The sequence below is a fragment of the Ruditapes philippinarum genome, unplaced genomic scaffold (assembly GCF_026571515.1).
Source record: "Ruditapes philippinarum isolate M1 unplaced genomic scaffold, ASM2657151v2 ctg17_1_1_1_1, whole genome shotgun sequence".
Classification (NCBI taxonomy): domain Eukaryota; kingdom Metazoa; phylum Mollusca; class Bivalvia; order Venerida; family Veneridae; genus Ruditapes; species Ruditapes philippinarum.
This window is the reverse complement of record NW_026865484.1, coordinates 1,156,424-1,183,005: the sequence shown is the minus strand read 5'-3', so window position 1 is coordinate 1,183,005 and position 26,582 is coordinate 1,156,424. Positions and strand designations below refer to the sequence as shown.

Here is a 26,582-nt window from a genome sequence, read left to right as displayed (position 1 = left end):
TCAATTATCAAAACAAGTTAAATTAATAAATATAAATACAAAGACATCTACATGCGCAAAAGTCATTACAAAGCTAAGTTTCAAATTAAAGAATTAATAAATGTCTACATTTTTACACTATATACACTGTTATCTAGCCTGGGTTCCAGTCTGTCGATTTTTTTATGTTTCTTTTTGGCAAATCGACATTACTATCAAAACGACGAACGAATACGGAATAGCGCATATGTTATGAATAAAGAAAAAAAAATGTTATAAATAAGCAAAAACTATCAACGCCTGAATCCCAGGCTAACTGTTTTCTATAGTTCAAATATCAATGAATTGATGAATGGAAAATATTTCTGCTGTGATTAGTAATTAATGAATAAGCCGGTGTTAGAATATCCTCGGGGATTGACCGCTACATGTATAATAAGGCAGATACATGTATAGGAGAAATATGAGAAAGGTGATATGGTCAACACATGAATTATTGAATACAGGTATGAACGGCCATAGAGGTCGATAAAAAGTAAATGGAACTTCATATATACATAGTAACCACATTAATTTTAATAGAATATGTACTTATATATAAATACAGGATATTGATTTCGTAAAGTAAAACGGATATAAATGTACACGAAATCAAAGTTTGCTTTCTTTCCGACGGCGAGGGTTAAAATTATTGTGAAATATCGAACGCGTCTTTTCAATTGATTAGATTCTATTTCTTTATTGTATATTTATTTATATGTATATTTGAATTAAAGGTGCCTTACGGATAAGAATTACGATGTGAAATCGTCCGAGCGTAAATTCCAACGCGGATTCAAGTTTGGACAGTTGGACGTGTCAAAACGTATATATGAAATAATGTTTTTCACAAGTGTACAATGGTTTCAAAGCATTACTTATACACTTTGTTTATTAAAAGGCAAAGAATACAAAATACAATGTCAAATATAAAATATCCATGCATGTTAAAACAGATTTAAGCGGAATCGAGATTTATTGTGAGAGTGTTAAGGTAGTTTAAGACGTTTAATCATTCAAGCGTAAATATTTAGAATGATTGTAGTAAGATTATAGCAAGAATTGGATATTTTTTCAATTAATTAAGTGTAAATAAGACGTTCGTACATTCAAAATCAACGGAAGAAAAAAAAAAGAAATAATCTATAACATATAACATTTTCTTAAATAAGCTCTTAAAAGTATAATATTATTGGAGCTATCGGCAAGTTAAAATAAATAAACTGGAGAAGTTATTATTGGGAACAATAAGAACAGACATTCATATTTAGGCGACAAAGAGAGGTGGTTATATTTCGCTACACGACATTTTGGTGCTAATTTAATGGAAGATGGGAAAGGACTTTATGAAAATAATTTCACTAAGGATAATGAAGAAATTAATGGTAATTATGAAACCTATGGTGATATTTTCTATATGGATAGAGTAGCATCGTGTGGTAATGGTGATAAAAAACACACCAATAATGAGGATTGTACAGAAATTAACGCGAATAAAAACCTGCCTGTCGATGAGAAGAATGGAAAACGTTTGAAAAGGAGAAAGAAAAAGCGGAGGCGTGTAGAAAAGAACGAAGAAGTTAAGCTTGATGGAACTTGTGATAATGAAACAGATGTAATATGCGATAAAGAAAATAAGAAACGTAGAGAGCGTAAACAAAGAAAACGGAAAGAGTCAGAAAATAACAAAGATACAAATGGCAGCGGAAAAAGAAACAAATCAAAAAAGAAAAGTGAGGACAAGGGACACTTTCCTTCCAGAGAGCTTTGGTTGGGACGGGAGTTACATTACGACAAAGTGAACGAAGATTCTCCCAGTAACTTTGGTGATAAGTGTGAAAGGCATTTGTTAGCACAATATGATTTATTTTCAGCCAAAAACTTTTCTCCACAGCAACAAGAACAACAATTGTCACGAAAACATAACGCTCGCGTTCAAAAAGGTAACAATCCTTTTCCAGATGCTGAAAGTAGGGGTATATACGAGAAGAAAAAGAACACAAAAACATTGAAAAAGAAACGTTTGGTAAACCTCAAGAAAACATCTTCTAAAATTTCCGTTTGGTCATCGGAAATACCTTTGGTTTCATCTAGATTAGAACTTGATCCTACAGCACGAACAGCGAGGTCAATACATAGACCGGAAGCTGATCCATTAACCGGAAATGACAACCAGAAAGAGTTTCCAGAACCATTAAAACTCTGTAAACTAGTCACCAATTTTCCTCTGCAAACATTTTGTAAGTTCAATTTAAAATTCAATTTCTCCATTTATTAAAGCGTATTGTCATTATTAAAGATTTTTCTCATTTAGAGTTTGAGAGTATGTTAAAAAAAACGTGAGTCCTCGATAGATACTGCATGAATTATAAGAGGATATTGCTAACAAAATGCAACCTGAGCAAATTGATATATATTGAATTTCTGTTAGCCATAATGATACATCTTGCTGCCAATGATTTGAGTTAAAGGACACTACAAAGTTAAACGTTCAAATAGTTCACAAATTCTAATGAAATAAGCTTTACCTAAGTGCTCGTAGTGTAAGGTTTTTCAAACCATTAAATGACGCATAAACAACCAATTTTAAAACTGAATAAGAATGTAAAATTATATATGCATATTTTTCTTTTGAGATGAAAGAGCGAACATTATACAAAGTAAACAGAAAACTATATTTCAAATCAAATATCGTCTATTTAATCAAAGATTCTTAAATGTGTTCTTCAGCATGAGATTTCCAAAATAATGTGAGGTTATTTCAACATAAAAAAATAATCCTTTAATCGGATCATTCAGCTATATATTTGAATTAATCTTCAAAATACCATGAACATATATAAGTAATCAGAGAAACGTGATTTAAGTGCAAATATATTAATGTACAAATCGAATATATTGATTTTAGATGGGTTTTGAAATACATAGTTACAACGATAATTAGAAAACAGTAAAAAGGAAACCCGGATAATTATATACATGCATACATAATATTATGACTAGCTAGATTACGATTATGCAGAATGGAATCCATTTTTTTAAAGGATTCTGTCACAAACCAAAATTAAATGTAGCGTAACTTGTTCCGTTTATTCTTTTTAATATGAAAAGCACACAATTATGATGAGCCCGTGTACATTGTATTTACTAAATCTCTTTCAGTCGCAGTAACATTAATACATTCAGCTATCATCGGCATTACACTAGGACTCGTTTTCACCGGATATGACGTATTTCCCGCCGTTTTCGACGATTTGCCGCTCTATATATACAATGATGTCCGTCTGAAGGAACTGTCATGGCGATCGAGGACAAATTTTGATAGCTACATTTACAGACCAGTGTATGGTTATAATATAAACACTGGGTACAGGGGTTCAATTAAGGATACGGTTGAAATAATATATGAGAAACCAAAAGTAAACATTCTGACGCAAGCGCACTTAAGTTGGATAAAAACAGCAGAAGATAGACTTTTCAACGAAGTAAAATTTCAGGAAGATTTTTGCTTACTTGATCATAATCATAATTGTATAAAACCACAGTCGCTGATAAGGTTATTTGACGGGACATATTCTAATATTGATACAGTTTTCTATGACAGAAATTTTAGCAACATCAATGAGGTTTTATACAAAGCTTCTATTTATAATGAAACCAAAGATTATTTGAAATTATTTCTGGGTAAAGACAGTGTGATAAATGGAAACTACAGTTACACCTCTATCACCCGTTCCTTCTTGTTTATTGGCTGGCCACTTTTCACTTGGAGTAGACGTGGCACGGAGAAAGACATCCAAAATTACCTTGCTGATACATTCAAACCTAAAGTCGAGAATATACGTGATTTTTACTTAGTGGAACGTTTGGATGTGTATTATCTAAGTAAATTGCTTTACCAACATGATCTAGTCATGCAAGCCTTAACTGATATTAAGCTTGCGATCGGAAGTGTTCTGTTCATTTTCTTGTTCATGTGTTTCCAAACAGGGAGCATAGTTGTAACTAGTCTTGGAGTGTTAAGCATTCTTTCAAGTTTTCTCTTAACAAATCTCGTGTACCGCTATGTCTTTCAGTTTATATATTTTGGATTTTTTCATGTTATTGCGATATTTCTTATTCTTGGTATTGGTGCTGATGATTTGTTTGTTTTCTACGACACGTGGCGGCTCACGGGACATACGAAATACCCGAGTGACGCACATAGACTCTCTGATTGTTTCCGGAAAGCAGCGAAAACAACTTTTGTTACGTCACTGACTACTGCTATGGCTTTCCTTGTCAGTGGATTATCCCCCTTGTTACCAGTGAAAACGTTTGGAATATTTACTGGATGTCTAGTGGTAGTCAACTATGCATGGGTAATACTTTATTTCCCATCAATAATAATAATTCATCATACCAAAACAAAAAATCTGTGGAGGCGCTTTCATCGCTTTTTGCTTTCAATTTGTTTAGCAGAAAGACTGCCGCACTTTGATGAAGCTGATAAACATTCACCAAATACTGACACAAATTCTCTATCAGAAACAAATAGTGCACGTGCCTTAATACCTGGTTCTAGTGCAGAAAGTATCGCATTAGACAGCAGTCCGAGAAAATATGTAATATCAAACAGCAAATTTCTTCCAAATATCTCAAGTCTAAGTTCCCCCGATCATTCCAGTACGCCACGAATGGAAAAGATAAATGTATCACGTGAGATTCAACCGGAAGTGTCTGTCACCATAGATGAAGGAGATCGAAAAGAATTCGATTCCGAATCACAAGTTGGACCGGGATCTGTTTTGAGTTGGGAAAAAATCCAATCAGAAACGGCAAGAGAGGAGTACTTTAGACGAAAAAGATCGAAGCCAAAGAAAACATTCGAAGAACGCAACAAAATAATTAAATTTCTGAGGAACACATTCTTTGATTTTATGACCAAAAGAGTTGTAAAAATCGTTTTTCCCATATTATTTCTTGGCGTTTCAATATTCTTCATTCACAGAGCAACCATGATTGAACCCGACACGCACCAGGTAACTTTATTACATGAGATATATACATTAAATTGTAAACAATCTTCTGACACATTTTATGTTAAGCAATAGTAGAATACATGTAGTTTATTACATATAGTTATATATTTTAAATGAAATAATCCTTCACAAAGTACACACTTTAATTTTATCATATAAAGTTATTTACTTGGTATTCTTAGCATTGGAAAACTTCGAGACATTAAACTTGAAGAAAACAATTTCATCGAAAAAAAAATTCGTTACTTCATTTCTTATCTTTATTTCAACATTGTATATATCTGTTTTCAGCTGCGCCTATTTCGAAGTACACACAATTATGCCAAAGCAACGGACAGGCACTATTTTTCTTTCCTCAGAAACCAAGATGACGAGTATCAGCGCCTCTATTTGATATGGGGTATACTTCCGGCGGATATAAGCTCGTGTGATCAGAAGTCTGCTGAATTCTGTTTTGGAAAGCCCCAGTATGACAAACATTTAGATTTGAACACAGATTCAGCTCAAATAGCATTTAAGGTAAGATTTATTGCTTTGAAAAATTAGAAAGGATTATCTGATCATGAAAAATAAGGTTATAATGGCAGGATGAAGACTTAAGCAATTTTTTGTCTATTTTATTGCTTATTTTTCTTTCTATATACAAAAAACAGATACAATGTCACATGCGAACATAAGACAAAATATAACAAATAAATTTACAATATTTACATGATGCTGTAGTTGTTTATAAAAAGCACAAGGGTCGACATGGCCCTTAGAAAGTTGGCCCTTCTGACAATTACAATATATTTTTTGCCAGTTGTTTCAAATTGATTGATTTTTATAACTGATATCTTTTGGGATGGACGATAAGTCTACGTGTAAATTTGGACAAGTGTTAGGGTAATAAGACAATGGCTATAATTTCTTATGTAACACATCTAATTTCATTCAGTGAGACAAACTGTACTAATAATTTTAGATCTCAAAACACCAAAGAGTAAAATACATACATTATAGATATTACTGATCAAATGTTTGATAATGTTTTGTTTGTTGAGTTTTTTTTTCTTCAGAGGGTGGGATTGTTGTTGTTTTGTTGTTGTTGTTGTTTTATATTTATCAAATCGATTGTTTTGTTAAGTGTTCGGTGCCATTGCAATCCAGACGAGTCTCTATGAACGGGGAATTTTAATGAATACAATATGAATATTGAAAACTGTTTTACAGGATTTGTGCAGTCGTTTAAAGAACATAGATACAGGACTTGCTGATCGTCTGCATATTCAGAGAAGCAACATAAATGACGAACTCAGAATTTCCTGCTTTACCGAAGACTTTGAAAACTATTTCGAGGTAAGTAAGGTTTTTACTGTCCCAAATAAAAGAGGAAAGCGTGTACTATAATTGGGTGGTTTGTCGGTATATAAGTACGTCCTTTTATCTATTTAACATGATATAAGCTGGCTCTATGTACGTTAGAAGCGATATTAACCATAAGCAGAAGGTGACTCATATTTAATTTCAGGTCATTGTGTCAAATGTCAAGGTCACAGTGATAGACTTCCTTTGTGTAAAATCATTGTCTGATCAATAACTTGAGAAGCAATAAGCAATGAATTATGTAAATTGGTAGGAAAAATTGCCCATGGAAAGTAAATGACCACTACCTATTTTGAGATCATAAGGTCAAAGTTCAAGGTCACAGTAACAGTTTGTGTACAATCCTTGTTCGATCAGTAACTTGAGAAGGAATACGCCTAAGTTTGCTAAAATTAAGGGGGAATATTGCCCATGACCAAAAGATGGCCTCAATTCATTTACAGGTCACAGCGCGTGACACTTGATCTTATCAATAATGACTAAAGTTTTCTTAGTCATAGGTTTTTAAAACTTATTAGTTGTAATACTATTTATTTACATGTATATGTATATAAATTACTTACTTATATAACACTTGATCTTTATGAAACATGCATAAGTCTGTAAATATGTCATTGTGAAAGGCAAATTTATTAGGGACACCAGTGTCCTTTTCACACATTTCTAGTTTTATATATTTATGGATCCTCTTTCATTCATCTTTATTAAGAAAATCATATACACTTTATTTTCAACTAGTGTCTGATGTTGAAATACAAATATTTAATCATGGGGTTATTATAAATTTCTATTGCTTTAACGTGTTTGTTTTGGTGGTAATTTTACATCTCCGAGTATAGAACAAGTTTGCTTTGAAAACACTTGAGTTGTCGTTAAAGGGAAATTTGGTATGACTCCTGCTAAGTTTATTTACATTTAGAATGTTCAATCGAAAGTATATTCATATTCAAGTGAAAATTAAATATTTAGTCACCGTGGGTATTGTTTCAATACATAAAAATGTAATGGAAAAATCGAACATCTTGGTTGGTGCCCGCAGGAATATAGATTTCAATAATAACATAATCTATATATCCAAGTACATGTATATGTTATTAACTCGCCTTTATTTTCTTAACCTTTTATGTCAACATATAAAATTTCCAATAAAAGATGGTCCTATCATATGCTTAAATGAATTTTCGTTCGATTTCTTTTGTGTGTGATTGCCTTTTTAGATTTACTACCTCAATGGTAGATAAAACATTTTAAAATTAACCACTTCCGGTACATATGAGCGTCCCATGAGGAGTTTGATGTCTCGTGATAAACGTTGAAGCCTTTTTCTGACTTCGTTGGTTAACGCCTGAGGTTCGCATAATGCACGTTAAATTTTGTTCAGCTTGTTCAATACATACGTATTAAATCTACACTTACGACTGTCCTCTATATAATATATAGTCTATACACTAAATTCAAAATGAAATATATGGTATGTTTTTATTCAATTCACCAGAATGAGGTAGATTCAAACTGGCGACTTCCGGCGGATATGAATTTGTCACTTCCAGTATCACCAGACCACGTGACCAAACTAATGGATGCTTATCGATATATATATCGTTCTCCTCTACCAGACAACTTTACAAATTATTTTGAGGTAAGACTTACAACAACTACATTAGTACTGCCCTTATGTTTAACAGTCCTACGTGATTGAATTAATAATATCAACAACTTCTTGGTTATAATACATAATACTATGTATAATGTTTTCATAATGACCTTGTTATTGGGCTTTCGACTGTCATATTAGCCTTTAGCCTATGGCCTTTGTCTAATATGACAGTCTTCAGTCCAATAAAAAGACCATTATTATGACAATTTTATTAATTAACTACACCTTATCTAAAAAAGTTAAGTACTTAGTGAACAAAAACAGAGACATAGAAAACATGTTATCTATGTCTCTGCAAAAAATAACTTATGTGAAATTCCGTTGTTGTGAGGTATTGCAAATGAGATTCTTGTTTTAAAAATGTTTCGGAAACCTACCTCGCAGAAATTAAAAATGGCGACTTTTTTCAATGAAAAAAAAAAGGCAGATTCATAATAGTCGAGCTGGAGAGCCAATCAAAATTCTCCAATCTCATAATAACCGAGTTTTCTCATAAAGGTCGTACTTTTTGCATAATGGCCTTGTGGTCGTGGTGAACTTCATATTAGCCTTACATTTGAAGTGAAAACGTGCCTTATATTGAAAAGATAATTATAATAATTTACTGGTTATGTCTTTATTTATATGTGTACGTTATTACGATGAGCTGTATTATGTTGAAATTGGCAAAAATTCTAGATCATGAATGTATGGCATTAAGTACATGATTAGTTTATGAAAATTGGTTTCCAGCTTCTCATATCGTACTGGCTGACGGATGGTTACCAGTTGAATCCGACAAAAGACTATTTTCGCTATAATCACCTGTTTGCCGAAAAGAAGGTTCAAGACGTCACACAAAATGCATACTATTCCAACTCTGGTATGTTTCTTTAATATATACATGTACCACACAAACTTTGATAGGTATCGCTTTTTATTTCTTAAATATCTTTTTAAAATAATGGGAAAATTTAATGACATACCTGACCTTTCCAGTAGCCATTGATTTTAAACCTGTACCTGGGAAAAAGTGATTAACACAGAAAACGTATATGCATGCATGCCATCGACATGTGCCTTTATGTACACATCCGTTATGTTAGCATTGGGTATGGCCTACCATCATTTATTTCCCATTCCCTACAGAACTGTGGAAGATCCGGCACCTCTAAAACATTAAACAAAATTACATTTGAGCCGCGTCACGACAATACCAACGTAATGCGTTTGCGACCAGCATGGATCCAGACCAGCCTGCGCAACCGTGCAGTCTGATCAGGATCCATGCTGTTCGCTTACACACCCTATAACAAGTAGAGAAGCTGATAGCGAACAGCATGGATCCTGATCAGACTGCGCGGATGCGCAGGCTGGTCTGGATCCATGCTGGTCGCAAACCCACTATGTTGGTTTTGTCGTGACACGGCTCATTTCTTTTTATTCACCAAACCTAATATTATTAAGTTTATGTTTTAACCATAGAATGACGTAAAAGTATATTCCGCTATAAACGTCTGTCCGCTTTCAAGCCAATATTAATCAAATGATATATGTAATTATTATAGGCCTGTACTATGGTACAAAGTTACAGTATCTGGCTATAGAAATCAACACGACCATGAACGTTTACAGTATTGGCTACAAGGAAGGACTTCCTATATTTCATGAGTGGGAAAATTTCATTCAAAATATAGTAAGTATTTTTTATTTATTCAAAATAGTTCAGCATAATATTGTTAAGTCTTGGAAAATGATAAAGACTTGTGCACTTTGATAGAAATTGGAGAATTTCATTTGTCTTCCCAAATATTTTGTACAAAGCGTTGTATCATATACACCAATTATTAAACTTTATTTTAAACTTTTTTCTATTCACTATCATGTCATATTACATCGCTGATGGGCATGGTGGTCACTGTGTCACTATTATACGTGTAATTGAAATATTAAAGATACGCTTAAATTAAGTACGTAACCTTGCATTTAATTCTAAAAAAAGACTTTGTTAAACATGTATTTATTTTTAATTTTAAGAATGAAAGAATGCCAGCATCTCTACAAAATGGCATCCAAGTAACGGAGACTCTTTGGCACTGGCTACATGTACAAGAGGTACGTATTATATGATAATACAACATCGTATTACACGTGCGTATTTTAATTGACGCAACGATGATATAAAATTTTGTCCTTTTCTGTTTGTGATTGATGTAGATTCTACTGAACTACAATAACAAAAAACAACAACTTTGTCCTCTTTTATTGTTAGAATATCGGATCATTTATTTATAAATGAATCAACGTAGAAAAGAAAACAGGGGTACACAAATAATACAATGTAACTTGCGGCCCCGTAAAAAAACGTATTCACGGCCGTGCTTGTATTTTGAGGTAATGTCATTTGCGTAATAAAACATAAGCGTAAAGTTTGCAAAATATTAATTTATTCTGCTCCTTCAATAAATTCAGTATTGAACTTACACTCTTTCAATATCGTCTATTTATATATTATTTTTCAGACACTTGCGACATCAGCAATAACAGGTATCATCGTCGGATTGTTGTCTGCATGGCCTATTCTAGTTCTAACAACGTCTAACTTTATAATCGGAACTATAGCCGCCATTACTATAGGTCTTGTCACAGCTTGTGTCATAGGTGTAGTACCACTAGCCGGCTGGAAACTTGGGGTAAATAAGTCAAATAGTGAATTACTGTTTTAATGCTTTATTCCTCATTGTGATTTGATATTGTAGTCAGGATCTATTAAATTAAGTTCCTTTATGATAAAGAAACATATTTTCTTTTTTAATTTAGTAATTTACCCTTTTTATGACAAATGTAGAGACTTGTAAAAATGAATATTTTCTAGGAAAAATTCTGCTCGAGCGTTAACCACGACATTTGTTTGTTCTTATTTTGAATTAAAATGTCGTTTTTTTTTGTTTGATATAAAAAAAAACTATCCTTTGATTGCAGGTTTTGGAGTCAATTAATCTTTGCATGGTTGTCGGACTATCTGTTGACTATATTGTTCATCTCGCAGAAGCTTACCGGATGTCAAAGTCATCCAGACGATTAGATAGAGTTCACGATATGCTTGAATCAATTGGACTTTCTGTAATATCAGGGGCCATTACAACGATGGGTGCTGCTGTTTTTATGTTATTTGCTCAAATACAATTTTTCTTCCAATTTGGGATATTTATATTAAGTACAGTCGGAATTTCTCTCTTGTTTTCCCTTTTTGGTTTTACGACATTTTTATCTCTGTGTGGACCGGAAAACGAAACTGGCTCGATAACAAAATTCGCTTCGAGTTTGGTAAAGTTTTGCAAAAAGAGCGACACCATGGAACAAATATCTTCAAATCCATCCGCAGACCGGAAGTTCTGTTCATGTCCGTGTGCATCTCCATCTGTTTTGATGGACAGATTTTATGATTGGCTCAGTTACAGCGGAGACAATAAACAAAACCAAGAGTCAGTTCGGCGAACGAAACCACCCTTGTGACCATAAACACATAGACTGGTTTAGGAATCCACACAAACGTAATTTAGAGCGTCTCTGTGATATACAGCTTTAAGCTAATCAATCAAAATCAGTATATTAACTTATTAATTTCAGTGAATCAGTTTGGAGTTGTAAATAACCAAACATTTGGGATATTGTCACTGAAGACGTTAACTAGTGCATTGACTATACTCGTGGATCTTTTGATATTTTTTTATAATAGTATTTTGATAATTGCGGGTGTCGCATTTACTTTTTAAGAAATGTGAATGATGAATTTGTCATAAAAAGTATACTATTTTATATGTCTTTTTATTATTTAGATATTTACTTTTGTTGCTGTTACACATGTTAAATAAAAGATAAAGAACTGTTCTATTTTTCTATATTTATATATCCATGATAGTATGCCATTTTTGTCATAATCATCTCATGCTATTTATATTCAGACAACAACTAAAAACTGTGGTGTTTCTGTAAGCCATCCCAAATATACGAAACATCTGTGGGAACATTTCAACATTTTACAATTTCAGCTTCATGAATTCACTATATCAACTTCATGATTATTTCAAATTCATGAATTTACCATTTCAATTTCATGAAATCACAATTCCAACTAACTAAGACACGTTTTCACAGTTTCAACTTCACGACTTTTGAATTTCATAAATTAATGATTTCAACTTTTCGAAATCACGAACTGATCGAAAATGATTTCGTTAATTAATCAAGCTGAAATTCTGAAAATGTAAAGTTAATTGTCTTGTAATTTTGCACTTCGTAATGCTTCCGAGGGATCACTTTTCAGATATTACATATCGTGAAGGTAAATTCTTAATGCTTAAATAGTGAGATCATAAAGTTGAAATAGCGAATTCATGAAGCTGAAATCGTGAATTTGTGAGGTTAAAACGCGCCTGTTTTGTAGCACTTGTTATATTGTCGTTTGGTTTACAGCGATCAATCCTGATAATGCGGACAATTTATATACATAGCGTATTTTTATCATAATTATATTGAATATTTTTAAACTTTATCTTAGAAAAAAAAACAATATACAGAAACAGTACATAAACTTTATGTCCACATGTATAACGATTTGCTACATTTACCAGTATGTATACAAACGTCAGTGTAGAGATGGGCAGCCCTAATCGGACATATTTCCACATTTTGGTCATCCTCCACCGGGGTAATCAGGAGTAGAATAAAAGAATTAACGGAAGGACGAACACTATATATTATCCGCCTTTAAGCTGCAGTTGTTTTGTCAACATTATGTTGCCTCTTAAAATATACAAATTTCGACAAAAATAAAAATGGATGACATGAAATTCAAAAGTAATATCAGGGATGTATATAGTGAACATATACGTGATAAACGTTTCTGATTATATACAGGTCGACACACAAAAATTGCCCAATGTGTTACATATTACATTTATCTTGTTTTAATAATACCAAGTAAATTATGTCAAGCATTTTCTCACTAACTTTGAATTGAAATATTGTGAACAAAACAATGATTTAAACTCTTATTTATATTGCGGCCAACACCATTTCAATTGTTTGTACATAAAAGTGTTTATGTCCACATTTACAGGTCTTTTTTCTTCCATTTTTTAAACAAGACCACCACCCCTCCCCTCCCCTCCCACGCCAAAAATAAATAAATAAATTAATAAACACTGAAGTTCTTCGTTTAACAAATTATTGTTCTACCTTTTAGGTGTCTTTCCTTTTTTAGGTGGTTTTGATTTTGCTGGCGATCGTGACTTCTTGACAGGTTTTGACCTTTTGGTTTTTGACTTTTTGGGGGATCGTGATTTTTTGGGCGATGGTGACCTAAACCTTTTAGATGAATTCGCTGTTTCGAGCTTTTTTGAATTCTTGTGGGATTGTGATTCTTTTGGCGATGGAGACATAGACTTTTTAGATGATTTCGCCGTTTTGGAAGTTTTTGACTTCTTCGGGAATCGTGGTTCTTTTGGTGATTGTGACCTAGACTTTTTAGATGATTTCGCCGTTTTAGAGGTCTTTGACTTCTTGGGGGATCGTGATTCTTTTGGCGATTGTGACCTAGACTTTTTAGATGATTTCGCCGTTTTGGAGGTTTTTGACTTCTTCGGGGATCGTGATTCTTTTGGTGAGGGTGACCTAGACATTTTAGATGATTTCGTCGTTTTAGAGGTCTTTGACTTCTTGGGAGATCGTGATTCTTTTGGCGATTGTGACCTAGACTTTTTAGATGATTTCGCCGTTTTAGAGGTCTTTGACTTCTCGGGGGATCGTGATTCTTCTGGCGATTGTGACCTAGACCTTTTAGATGATTTCGCCGTTTTAGAGGTCTTTGACTTCTTGGGGGATCGTGGTTCTTTTGGTGAGGGTGACCTAGACATTTTAGATGATTTCGCCGTTTTGGAGGTCTTTGACTTCTCGTGGGATCGTGATTCTTTTGGCGATTGTGACCTAGACTTTTTAGATGATTTCGCCGTTTTGGAGGTTTTTGACTTCTTCGGGAATCGTGGTTCTTTTGGTGATGGTGACCTAGACTTTTTAGATGATTTTTCCGTTTTAGAGGTTTTTGACTTCTTGGGGGATCGTGGTTCTTTTGGTGATGAAGAAGATGAATTTGCTGTTTTAGGGGTTTTTGACTTTTTGGGGGATTGTGATTCTCTGGCCGACTGAAACAGTGATTTTTTTGGTGATTTTTCTGTTTGATGGGACATTTTTGAGCTATTTAAACTGTGATGTTTATCCAACCTATCCCTTTTATCGTATTGTTCGGATACAAATCCACCTATGTCCGTTGTTATTTTCATATTAGAACCCTTATCATCTTTGTTATTCCTATTCTGTCTGTGTATACTATCACGTGTTGTTCTGAGAGCATTTAAATCATGTAAATTGTCTTCATGTATGTAACTGTGCTGTAAAGAATTGTCAGGATTGAAATTGGGCATTTTGTTGATACTATCATTTAAAAGGTTTGTCCCTGACTCTAAATCCGTTAAGCTGCTAAAGCTTGCGTTTTCTAACGTGATATCATCTGCATTTAAATCCTCACTTCGCTGTATCTCTGACATCATTGATTCCTCAAAGTCATGACCGACATTAGACGTTATTTCTAGCTCTACAAAACACGAAAAAGGTTATCTTGCAAGATTTTGAATAATATATCGTGTAGAACAGGCAACAGCGGATATATTAATGAATTAAATGTATTACATTTATATTTCTTGTCTATTCATATAAATTTATAGACATTTTATTGATGATCTATGCAAAAAAGCGGCTATATCAAAATAAACAAAAAGAGCAATGGTCAGTTTTGTACTCAGTTTAATTAATAGACTACATATTCCATTCACATGTTTAGACAAAAAAATGAACTACAATGTATATGTATTATGATTCTTTGAAGTGAATACATTAATTCTTAGTCTTTAATGTCGATTATCTTGCATTCATTTAACGTTTCTTTCCACCTCCGCCACCACCTTTCTTTTTTCCACCACCGCCTTTCTTTTTGCCACCACCTTTCTTCTTAAATCCTTTCTTTTTTGACTTTCTTTTAGATTTAGTTCTAGATTTCTTGGGCGGTTTTTTCTTGGATTTTGCTTTATTTTTCTTACTTTTACTTTTATCTCCACCGCCGCCACCACCTTTATCATCCATGAGCAAATCAAGGCCGTCTGGTAGTAAAGAACTGTCTTGTGTTGTGTCGCCTACTGTCGAATTGTCACCGCCTTCTCCACGGATGGCTTTCAACGCTACAAAACATAAAACGGTCTTATTTTCAGTTATTATTTTCAGTGCAAAGATACGTCTGCTGTTGTTTCTATATCGGTGGCTTCTCCGCGAATATGTGTCAACACTACAAGAATAAGAAATATGAAATGTGGTATATGTGTATCTAATTCATTTTCCGTCATGTAAATGACTTAATTTTGTTTCAACAGGCAGTCCAGATTTGTGAGAAAATAAAATGAATTTTGTGTTGTCATTTTATATCTTTATATTTTTGTTTTTAAAGTATATTGTTTATATCGTCCCTGAAATATATACACATATGTCAAAAATTTATATACGTGTATATACATGTTGTACAGAATACTTACAGATACTTCTTCATCTAAATCTTAGTAGTAAGTGAAAGTTTTTTATGTATTGTCAATCAAAAGAAAGAGAAACATATACATTTCAGAAATTTCATCCTGATATGTTTGCATAGACCTCATTGTTACTTTCCCAATAAAAAGAGTTTCTCCGGAATAAGGAGTGTTTTGAATAATCCAATCTCATACTTAATTTAACAGTAACAGTAATTGTTTGTACCGGGGATAAACTGGTTGGAAATGTTTGTATGGGGGGAGGGACCGCATCTGCAGCGTTCCGGAAAACATCTCACATGTATATGTTACGGCGTGATGGCTCCAAATAAAACCACCTTTTGAATTTTATTTTTCTGTTTAATGTTTGGTATACATGTATGTATAAACTGTAAAGTATTGAAAGTATTGGAGAGAGGATATGCTTCTGTTTATAAATATACTTATATTATAAGATTATTGTAAACACATATTTGACGTCAATATCTATGCAACAGTCTTGTCAATAGGATACATTGCAGAGTAACAATTGTCATACTAATATATGATAGGAACAATCTGGAAATGGGAAGATCATTTAAATTTTTAAGAGCAATTTAAAAAAAACAGAAGGTATAAAACTGCAGATTCGGTTTTATTGAGTATGTTTATAAGCGACAATTCAAAGTGCAACATCTCATACCCATTTTCACCGCCGTTTTCAATCATTAATACTAAAGTATTAAAATCAGTGATCCCAAAGGACCAGAAAAATATAACAACACGAAGATGAAGAACGAGGTTACTTTCTACAGCTGCCACCAGCACTTAACACGTGTTGTTTTGTGAACAAAATTTCTGGGAAGATGAGATCTTAATGTAACACTAAACTCAAGCGTTGTATTACTTACCTCCATCTTTGTACTTATCAGGGTTTCCACTCGTGCATGATGTACACATGGCGGGGAACAGAAATCCTCGCCCGGGTCCTTCCATGTCACCGTCTTCAAATGCACCCTGCACTGAGGTCTGTAGATATCTCAATAAAATCATCACAAACACCTGAAATTGTTATATCTTAAGGTGTAAAGTAACAGAGGTGTACAACAGTAACTGGAGACACCTCCATATATTAACTTACTCTACTAAGATTGTTCATGAAAAGTAAAAACTTCAAAACCTCGGTAAAGGTCACTTCTATTCTATTAGAAAAAAATAAAAGATTACCATAAAGTTGTAAATTTAGGTTTGTGTCGTGTTAAACGAGTAGGCGCCTGCCAAAGCTTCTTGTATACAACTATACATCATGATCGTAAAGTATTATGTTGTATTTATGCATGCCGTGTATGCTGAAAATATATATGAAAAAGACAAACAATGTAGCTTGCGTCTGTTAGACTACTAGATTACTGATATTTGAGTACCTGTGCACCAAACAATAGCATCACAACCGATCCGGCAGGCTTGAGAATCCTATTCTCGAATTCGTCCATAATAGTGTCTGTACATCCATTGGAATACAGTGTCACTTTCTCGTAATTGCTGTGTTGTCCTTTATCAGTAACTCTGTGTGAAACGCATGGACGTGCACTTTTTATGTCACAGCAACTAAAGGGGACGTCGTCTGTAAATAGATCGCCGTCTCTCATCTTACTGAAAACCACAATTGATAGGAAAATAGGTCAACACAAAAATGCTTAGCCTAGCACCGGCCTAGCGCCTGCCTAGCATCGCGTCATTGACGTGTTACTATATGTATCGTAAGTTTAATCTTACATTGTCTAAATTACAAAATTTATATAGCCAATAATAAACATAATAAAAAAATGATTTTATTTTGGGAGTTTTATTCAAACCTTAAATGGGAAGTTAACCATTTTACGGTAAGGTAGTGATTTCAGGCGTAAGCAAGGCTGTTGGGTTAACCCTTTAGGGACGTGGTTCAGTGTAATCGAGAGGTTCGGGGTTCAAAACCTGGTCACTGCCTGGTTTTTTTTTGTCCCCCGCCTTTTCGAAGAAAAAAGGGGGATATAGTAATAGGCTTCATCCGTCTGTCTGTCTGTCCATCCGTCCGTTACACTTTCGAGTCCGGTCCATAACTTTGTCATTTATCAAAGGAATCTGAAATAACTTGGCACAAATGTTTGTTAAATAAGACGATGTGTCATGCGCAACAACCGGTCACCTACCTCCAAGGTCAAGGTCACACTTGGAGGTCAAAGATTAACATAGTCTATAACAGGGTAAATTTTGTGTTCGGTCCATAACTTTTTCATAGATCAAAGATTTTGTAAATACTTGCCACAATTTTGTCATGCGCAACACCTGCATCTCTACCTCCAAGTTCAAGGTCAGACTTAGAGGTCAAAAGTTAACATAGTATGTTTTAAGGTATATTTTTTGTCTGATCTAGAACTTCTTCAGGATTTTGAAATAACTAGGCACAAATAGTCACAATAATAAGACAATATGTCAGGTACAACACCTGCACCCCTACTCTAAGGTCAAGGTCACACTTAGAGGTCAAAGGTTAACAGACTCTGTTATGTGGTTTATTTTGTTTCCCGTCTATAACTTCTTCATAGATCAAGGGATTTTGAAAATACTTGGCACAAATAATCACATATGTCATGCGTAACATATGTGTCCCTACCTCCAAGGTCAATGTCACATGTAGAGGTCAAAGATTTACATAGTCTGTTATAGGGTATATTTTGTGTCCAGTCCATAACCTGGGATTTTAAAAATACTTTGAACAAATAATCACAATAATAAGATGATATGTCAGGCGCAAAACATGGGTCCCTACTTCCAAGGTCACACTTAGAGGTCAAAGATTGACATAGTCCGTTATAGGGTATATTTTATGTCCGATCTATAACTTCTACATAGTTCAAGGGATTTTGAAAATACTTGGCACAAACAGTAATATTAATAAGACGATATGTCACGCACAACACCTGCACCCCTATCTCCAAGGTCAAGGTCACACTTAGAGGTCAAAGGTTATTATGATAGAATTTTAAATTCCATGTTTCATTTTACTAGTATTTCTTTAATAAATTTATTGTTGCATTTGCAGATCTAGCATTAATCATAATTTTGGACTGAAAGTCCTGAAATCCATACCTCAATCTTTTGAAATAGCACAATTTTATGCTTCATATAAAACTTCCCCGAAGCGGGGGACGTTGGTAACTCTGTTACAAATTCTTGTTCGGGTTTAGAATAGTAAAAAAAATAAGAATAAAAAAATCGTTTTGATATTTTTTGTAAGAGAGTTAATGAAAAAAAGTTTAAATATCGAAAATAATAAAAATCTTTACAAACCTCTTTACATCGACATCCTGCGTGTCGACATACTCCGTGTTTATCCATCCAACTTCAAACCAGTCTTTATAAGAGCGGCTGCCGCAACATCTCATTACCATCTGCATTTTGTCTATTGTAACTTTCACAGGTAGGTTTTTCTTATACCGTTTCATGGCGCCTTTAAGGCCGGCATGCAGTGCGTCCTCGACATCTCCTCTCATAGACAGGGTCATTATGGCAGCAGCAAGTATGACCCAAATAAACAAAAACATTACAATCAATACTGGGATAAGAACAAGGCGAAATTTTTCGGATGTTTCGGCGAAACCACTGTCATATGCAAATTTCACAGTCGCACCATTTATCAAAAACATGATAACCCCGACACTAACAATAAAATGTGGTAAAACGCCTGAGCCGTAACTCTCTAAGAGAATAAGTTGATCAGTAATATGCAGTTGAATATATAAGCCAACGAATATAATGCAAAATCCAGCTAGAGCTAGAACTGCAGAAAGAATTGCCGTCAATACCCCGAGTCTGTTTCTTCCTTTTTCCTTCAAAACGATTGAAACGACCATTGTGTCGTCTTCTTATGTCTTGAAAATCTTGAACCCCTTTCTTGTAAATTATATGCCGAATATTGTGTGTATGTTGTTTAGCACCGACATTTTGAAACGAAAAACATGACGTTAATATGACGTCATACGTAAAAAAGCGCCGTTGCTTAGGTTTTCGCGCCATATCCAGTTCACATAATAATACTATTGTAAGTAGGAAAGAAACGTTTTGAATATTGTAACATTTTTGTTTTTTATAAATCAATGTCACGTCACGTGATATTTTAGTTTCGTGCAATTGAGAAACGACCGAATATGAAGATTTCAGAACTTTTCATGTCTGAAAAACAAATGAGTTTAACCTGTTTTATTACATGCTTTTCGGTGGTTTATAGAAATATATCAGTGATATAAAACTGGTAATTTCACTGTTTGAAACAGTGAAATTACCACTTTAGTCCAGTCAGTCTGTAAATTAACCTCAAACAAATTGCAACAGAAATTTTTTTTGCCTGCTACAGAAAGCATATGGAATGAAATAAATCATATAAAAAGTCTAGCAAAATCTAATTAGCGCAACATTGTAAAAAACCGGAGTTTTATCACGGTATTTTTATGATTTTTTTCTGACTTGGACGGTCTTCCATAGGCGAACAAAGCGTCTCCGATACCCCGAAGAACGTCTGCAGAATGACGACAACAACAACAAAATATGTGTAAACAAATCATTTGTGAGTAAAAAAAGGTACAACACTGTAAAGTGGTTTGGTATTTTTCCCAAAAATTATTTACAGAACATAAAAATAATTATTTATGTAAGGTCCTAACGTTTATTATTATTATAATAATAATAATAATAATATCTTTATTTAAAGAAGGTTACACATTAAGAACATACAATAACAATCATATATATCTTATTTCCAATGTGGCCTTCTGAAATAGAAAACAACAACAACAACAACAACAGGACATGCATAGGTAGAAAAATGAATGTATAATATGTAATTTTTAGAATAATACAACTCATATACTTTCGACAGACACTCAACAATTTGTTTAAACATATACGTATATTGCATCATTCGTTCGTTCGTTCATTCATTTATTCATTCATTCACTCACTCATTCATTCATATGAACATCAAGATATGCTTTGTATTTTTCTTTAAAACATTTAAGGTTATTAACATTACGAATATTTAAAGGTATATTGTTCCAAATGTTCATGCCATAATAAGAAAATGTGTCTTTAATATAATTTGTTTTAGGTCTTGTCCATAATACAATATCTTTTCGTGACCTAGATCTTAAGTTATATATTTTGTTGTCGGATAAAGTCATCAGTTCTGTCATATAAGTCGGTGCCATGTTATTTAAAGTTTTAAAAACAAGCACCGCTGTGTGGTATTTACATCTGTCAAGGAACGGTAACCAGTTAAGAGTTTCGAATAGATTTATTGACGGAGATCTTTGTGGTTGCTGTAAAATGATTTTAGCAATTCGTTTTTGTAACTTACAAACATTATTTATGTAGTTTGTGTTTCCTTTACCCCATATAATACAACAATAGTCCATAATGGGCAATATATATGCATTGTAAAACAATAATTTCATATCAAAGTGCAAAAAATGTTTTAGTCAAAAATATTCCTATTTTCAAAAGTTCTATTACGTTGAAGGTCAACAGGGTTTTTCAAGCGATCTGAGGTTTGGCTGTATTTTGAGCTAGAATGACTGGACTACTTTGATAATTTCACTGTTTTGAATTTAAGCCCCTTACCTTGTTTCAGTGAAATACCTGCGTGCACAGTACTGGGTACCAACTTATTGACGTGACGTCGTAAATGACGTCACGTTGTATTATAATTTGGCGCGCTTTTCGTTCAGTATTAGGTTTAATATCCTTTTAAAACGTTTCTTTGCATGTAATAAAAAGAAAATTTGTTTAGTTTAGTGTTAGATTGAAATATATTTCACCTTATGAACACCAAAAGTTCATATTTCACTCGTGGCTGCGCCACTCGTGAAATATACCTTTTGGTGCTCACTCGGTGAAATATATTCCGATCTTACACTAAACTAAACAAATATCCTCTATTTCATTTAAAGTTAATGTCTATTGTCAATGCTTTATAGATTCAAACATTTATTTATTCGTTCGTTCGTTCGTTCGTTCGTTCGTTCGTTCGTTCATTCATTCATTCATTCATAAATTTATTTATTTATATTTTATTTACAAATGTATTTATTTACTTATATTTTATTCACAAATGTATTTATTTATTTATTTGCTTTGTATTTATTTATTTTTTATTTATTTATTTATCTATCTATTTATTTATTTTTCTCGGACCTGCTTTTATATATGAGAAAAAAAAATGCTGATTATATAGCTGAAATTTTCAGGGTTTTACGCCCCGAAATGTTCATAGAGAAGAATCATATAAAACAAACAATTTAACACACATTCTTTTATAAAGCATGCAGAATTTATTTCGACTATACACATACAACTGTACACACGCTCATCGTTGAAATTTTCATTAGCCATGGTAATATAAGTATCTGATTCTGTCCTGCACACATTACTGATGGTAAATCTATTTAGTCAAATAAATATTAACATAGATCTACCGTACGTATTTTATTTAGGGAACCATTTCACCAATGTATTCATGACTAAATCTTTTGAATATATTGAATATCTATATTATCCCTCGTCTATAGAATAGATTGAAAGCAAGTTAGTGGCATGTCAATAGATTCTTTGATGTTAAATCGATCTATCCCGTGTACTTTTCTATGTTTAATAATATTTCTATTTTATAAAATAAGATAGTTCTTTTCGTAACTTTGATAAACCTAAATAATATCGATGGATTGTCACTTATTTTAGACAAAGAGATGTTGTGATATTTTAACTTCGTATTTTTAGAAAGAAAAGGAAGTTAATGTAGGTACAGTGGATTTTCTTTGCAGATAGATTTCGTTTTGTTCATACAAGTCCACGGCATACCAAACGGAAACATTCATTAAGTTTTTGTTTAAAGAAAATGTAGATTAATTTGATTAAGATTACATTTCTTATAGATGTATGGATTCTCTTGACAATTTCTTGGGAGAGTCATCAAAAATATTTACGTGTTATCTTTATATACGTAATTATTAATATAAAAAATATACACGAATATGTAACAATTAATTTCTATGTATTTATAGTTCACTCACGGAAAATGGCGTTATTTATATGAGCCGCGTCATGACAAAACCAACATAATGCGTTTGCGACCAGCATGGATCCAGACCAGCCTGCGCATCCGCGCAGTCTGATCACGATCCATGATGTTCGTTATCAGTTTCTCTACTTGTTATAGGGTTTGTAAGCGAACAGCATGGATCCTGATCAGACTGCGCGGATGCGCAGGCTGGTCTGGATCCATGCTGGTCGCAAACCCATTATGTTGGTTTTGTCGTGACGCGGCTCATATTATGTTTGGATTTTCGGCTACTTTCCATCGCTCTCACATGTCCATTTGTACGGATATTTAATGGCTTCATTCGAAATTGTCACACATAATATAGTTTTAAAGAAACCGAACTCACCAACAAGTTTCGATCAGTATACTCGATTTAATTTTATACAAATGGTGGTGCTGTTGTATTTTTAATTTTTATATATGCAAATTTATTGATCACATTATTTTCTCTTTTGCAGATATTGTACTTCTTTAGTTACTCTCATTATTAACGTGGCAATCCTGTGAAGAGCAACGGTCGTGTACATATCACTTGTTATATGGATGGAAAACCTACAATTCTATGGGCAATGGTTCGAGCATGAAAAAGTCACAGCGGACCAAGCCCCGGGTTGTGCTTGAGTCACCACAAGGTTCGAGCACCGATAACACGCAGCCTAGAGTCTCGTTCGCTAATAAACGAACCGGTGCGGATTTAATCAAAGCCCGTCCTAAAATGACTGACATTGGAACAATTCACTCTGACGTAATGTCTGGAGGGCGGGTTCGATTCCAACGTAGCCAGTTGAGCAGACTTGATTCAAATTTTACAATGAATGATTCTTTCACTTCTATCCGGTCAACTGTCTCAGGTCCGGTAGATGGTGTGTGGGAACCTACCTTAAATCCGTACGAACGGACAAACAGTACAATTATGCAAAACGGTGAATTGAACATAAATGGAAACAGTTATGACAGATACATTGGATTTACTGAAAGAGATTACCGCTACGGAACTAGGGTAGAAAATGGCCTGGCAAAGGTCGAAGAAATCTGATTTTATATAATTATATTGTTATTTAATATGAACATACCAAAGCCTTGTCGTGTGTAGATATTCATTCCGTGCATTATCATTTTAGAAGTAAATCATTAATAAAAATATTTGATGTTTTCTTTATATTTCATTTACATAAAACATTTGTTATAGGATCGTATGAGGCTCGGGGTCTATTCCCTTAAAATCCGTGAGAGTCAAATATAAAGGATAGAGATACTACTACAATAATCCTTTCATTATAAACCTTGTCGAATGTGAGGTTATTATACATTGTTGGCACAATGGACGAGTACACAGCTGCTACATGGCGCCAGGCGAATCTGATGTAGGTTTTACACCTATGTACGGGTCAAATAAATCAGTATTGTTCTTAACAATGTATAATGACCTCTTTATTTCACATTTACTGACAATTTGACATAACTTTTTACCTTCAAATACTAGCTATCAGGAATTGATATGAAGTTTTTCACCCTGCACTTGAAAATGAGGCTAGGAAGTACCATTATCCATTTGATATACATGTAGATATTTTGGACTATGTAGATGAAAACGATCGAGGCTATATGGGTAATCGATATACATTTTGATATGGATTTTTTTAACTTTGGAAATGGAAACGAAACTTTCATTGATAAGATTGAATCCGGTAATTATTTCTGTCGAAACATCTCGTGGTTTAAATGCTTAAAGTTCATTAGTTAATTTTTATAAGGTGTGAAATAAAAACTACATGTATATATTCAACCATAAAGTACACGGCATAATACTTCTCCAAATCCCTCCAGAGGCAAGCACGTCGCGGAGAAGCGGACGGCAGGTCAAGGTCAAGTCATCTCAAGTACCAGAGGTGATTGGTTGACCAGTAAAGACTAACGCTAACAATTAGGTTCGTTTTTGTTAAAGATTCCGTCAGAAAGCTGATGCCTTGATAGTATTGTCGTCTCCTTCAATCACCAACGAGAGAAGAACAGGTTCCAGGACGATTCTGCATGAAAAGACGTTCTCGATGCGACTAGTCTATACAACAGTGGACCGGCATGGACGCTGATAATTCTCGGACATATGGTTATTCTGGCGCCGAGTATAAACAAACTTATAATACAACAACACGGCATAGTGCAGCACCGTCCGGCTACCTCAATAGGTAGAGCGTTGGGCTGTCAATCGGGAGACCCGGGTTTTGCTTCCCGGACGTTACAGGTGACTTTCGTTGTGATTGATCATGAAATCCTTTCTACGGTCATTCGCACTGTACCTCATCTCTGGCATGTATAGAAATCACAAGTTTCTTGCGAAAGTTAAGGCATCTAGTATGGTAAACTGCTTGACAGTTTGCCCAGGAGCAGTGCGGGTTTTAACTGTGCTCTGGTAAATTCAATGTGGCTTACTGCCGTGATCCGGAGTGAAAACTACCAACATGCGGAAGCTGGGGAACCATCGCTTTATCTTCGTCGTAAAAAACTATCACTTCAATATGCAACTAGAATTTCATCTAATAGGAAAAATCCAGCTAAAAATGTTATTTTCAAACCAAGTTATACTGAAAAATTTGTTAGCAAACCAAAGGAAATTAAACCATTAGGCCTTCGTTTAAAAGATGATTTAGATAAACTTAAAATTAATCCAGACAGTATCCTTCAAAATGACGATGAGGATGTTCCACCTTGGACTTATAATTCCCCGGAAATAAATATTAACCTTTCAAATATAAAAAAGGCATCAAATTCACCTGAATATTTCAAAGAAAAGTTTCTAGCAATTAAGGAAGAACATGAAGATTTTATACATATTTATACGGACGGTTCAAAAGAAGGTTGCAAAGTAGGTGCGGCTGTGTATGAAAATAATTTTACATCTAGTATGAGGTTACCAGATAATGCATCAATTTTTACTGCTGAAGCAAAAGCTATCGATTTAGCATTGTCATAACATAGCACAGCATACCCACGATAAATTTGTGATATTTTCTGACTCGCTTTCTGTTTTAATATCCATTAAAAATAAAAAATGTGACAATATCATGGTAAAGAAACTTCTTTTGCGATTTCATGATATACTTAAAACAAAATATGTTAAATTATATTGGATTCCAAGCCATGTAGGAATACGAGGAAATGAAAAAGTAGATGCTTTAGCTAAACAATCATTAAATTTTCAAAAAACTGACTTATTGTTACCTGCTTGTGATTTTAGACCGGCTATAAATAAACTCGTGTCATCTGAATGGAAAGCAAATTGGGACAATGCCGTTTTTAATAAACTTCACGATATAAACCCATCTCTTGATATGTCACCATCTTCTATCTCTGTCAAACCGCCGTGACCAAACAGTTCTTCTTCGATGCCGAATTGGACACACTAAAATTACCCACTCTTATCTCCTCACAAATGACAATGCCCCTTTCTGTGTAGGTTGTAATGAAAATTTTACCGTCAAGCATTTTCTTCTTGAATGTCATGATTTTTCACAGGCCCGTAATAGATTTTATTCTGTAAATTCACTCAAAGAACTTTTTAATACAATTCCATCAAAAAACATAATTGATTATTTAAAAGAGATAAACTTGTATTCTAGGATCTAATTGGCTCATTTTTATTGTCATTTACAATGTTTTACATAATATTTTAAGCCTATTATAGCATTCGGCACGATATGGCCAGTTATGTGTTGACGTGCCGTAAAAATCCAAACAAACAAAACCAACATCACCACCATGGCATGAGTGTATTTACAGCCTGTATTTATGTGATACATGCA

The 26,582-nt window shown here is 33.8% G+C and overlaps 2 protein-coding genes and 1 long non-coding RNA gene across 3 annotated transcripts; 2 read left to right on the top strand and 1 right to left on the bottom strand.

The window, feature by feature from the left end:
- The first annotated feature begins 664 nt into the window (after window positions 1-664).
- LOC132729279 (uncharacterized) lies at window positions 665-12,613 on the top strand. Its single transcript, XM_060715001.1, has 10 exons — window positions 665-2,258; window positions 3,181-5,039; window positions 5,331-5,558; window positions 6,252-6,377; window positions 7,900-8,043; window positions 8,794-8,923; window positions 9,609-9,736; window positions 10,078-10,155; window positions 10,563-10,733; window positions 11,023-12,613. Exons 1-10 carry the CDS (start codon window positions 1,343-1,345, stop codon window positions 11,554-11,556), a joined length of 4,314 nt encoding a protein of 1,437 aa, XP_060570984.1. The 5' UTR covers window positions 665-1,342; the 3' UTR covers window positions 11,557-12,613.
- Window positions 12,614-12,785: 172 nt separating this feature from the next.
- Window positions 12,786-19,665, bottom strand: LOC132729295 (serine/arginine repetitive matrix protein 5-like). The gene is made up of 6 exons (XM_060715020.1): window positions 18,981-19,665; window positions 17,075-17,303; window positions 16,562-16,712; window positions 15,036-15,332; window positions 13,282-14,707; window positions 12,786-12,846 (listed from the first exon to the last, which is right to left on the bottom strand). Exons 1-6 carry the CDS (start codon window positions 19,541-19,543, stop codon window positions 12,801-12,803), a joined length of 2,712 nt encoding a protein of 903 aa, XP_060571003.1. The 5' UTR covers window positions 19,544-19,665; the 3' UTR covers window positions 12,786-12,800.
- A 2,278-nt stretch (window positions 19,666-21,943) lies between these two features.
- LOC132729281 (uncharacterized) lies at window positions 21,944-23,925 on the top strand. Its single transcript, XR_009625595.1, has 2 exons — window positions 21,944-22,478; window positions 23,241-23,925. It is a non-coding gene; the product is annotated as an uncharacterized LOC132729281 (long non-coding RNA).
- Window positions 23,926-26,582: the final 2,657 nt, after the last annotated feature.

Bases quoted from the DNA above. Each gene is read 5' to 3' on its own strand.
- LOC132729295 (XM_060715020.1), bottom strand. From the start codon at position 19,543: ATGGTCGTTTCAATCGTTTTGAAGGAAAAAGGAAGAAACAGACTCGGG. The intron at 14,708-15,035 runs GTTAAATGAATG...CAAGATAACCTT, and splicing joins TGGCGGAGGTGGAAAGAAAC to TTTCGTGTTTTGTAGAGCTA. The intron at 12,847-13,281 runs GTAGAACAATAA...GTATATTTTAAG, and splicing joins AAAGGAAAGACACCTAAAAG to AGGCAACATAATGTTGACAA.
- LOC132729279 (XM_060715001.1), top strand. From the start codon at position 1,343: ATGGAAGATGGGAAAGGACTTTATGAAAATAATTTCACTAAGGATAAT. The intron at 6,378-7,899 runs GTAAGTAAGGTT...TCAATTCACCAG, and splicing joins ACTTTGAAAACTATTTCGAG to AATGAGGTAGATTCAAACTG. The intron at 8,924-9,608 runs GTATGTTTCTTT...TAATTATTATAG, and splicing joins TGCATACTATTCCAACTCTG to GCCTGTACTATGGTACAAAG.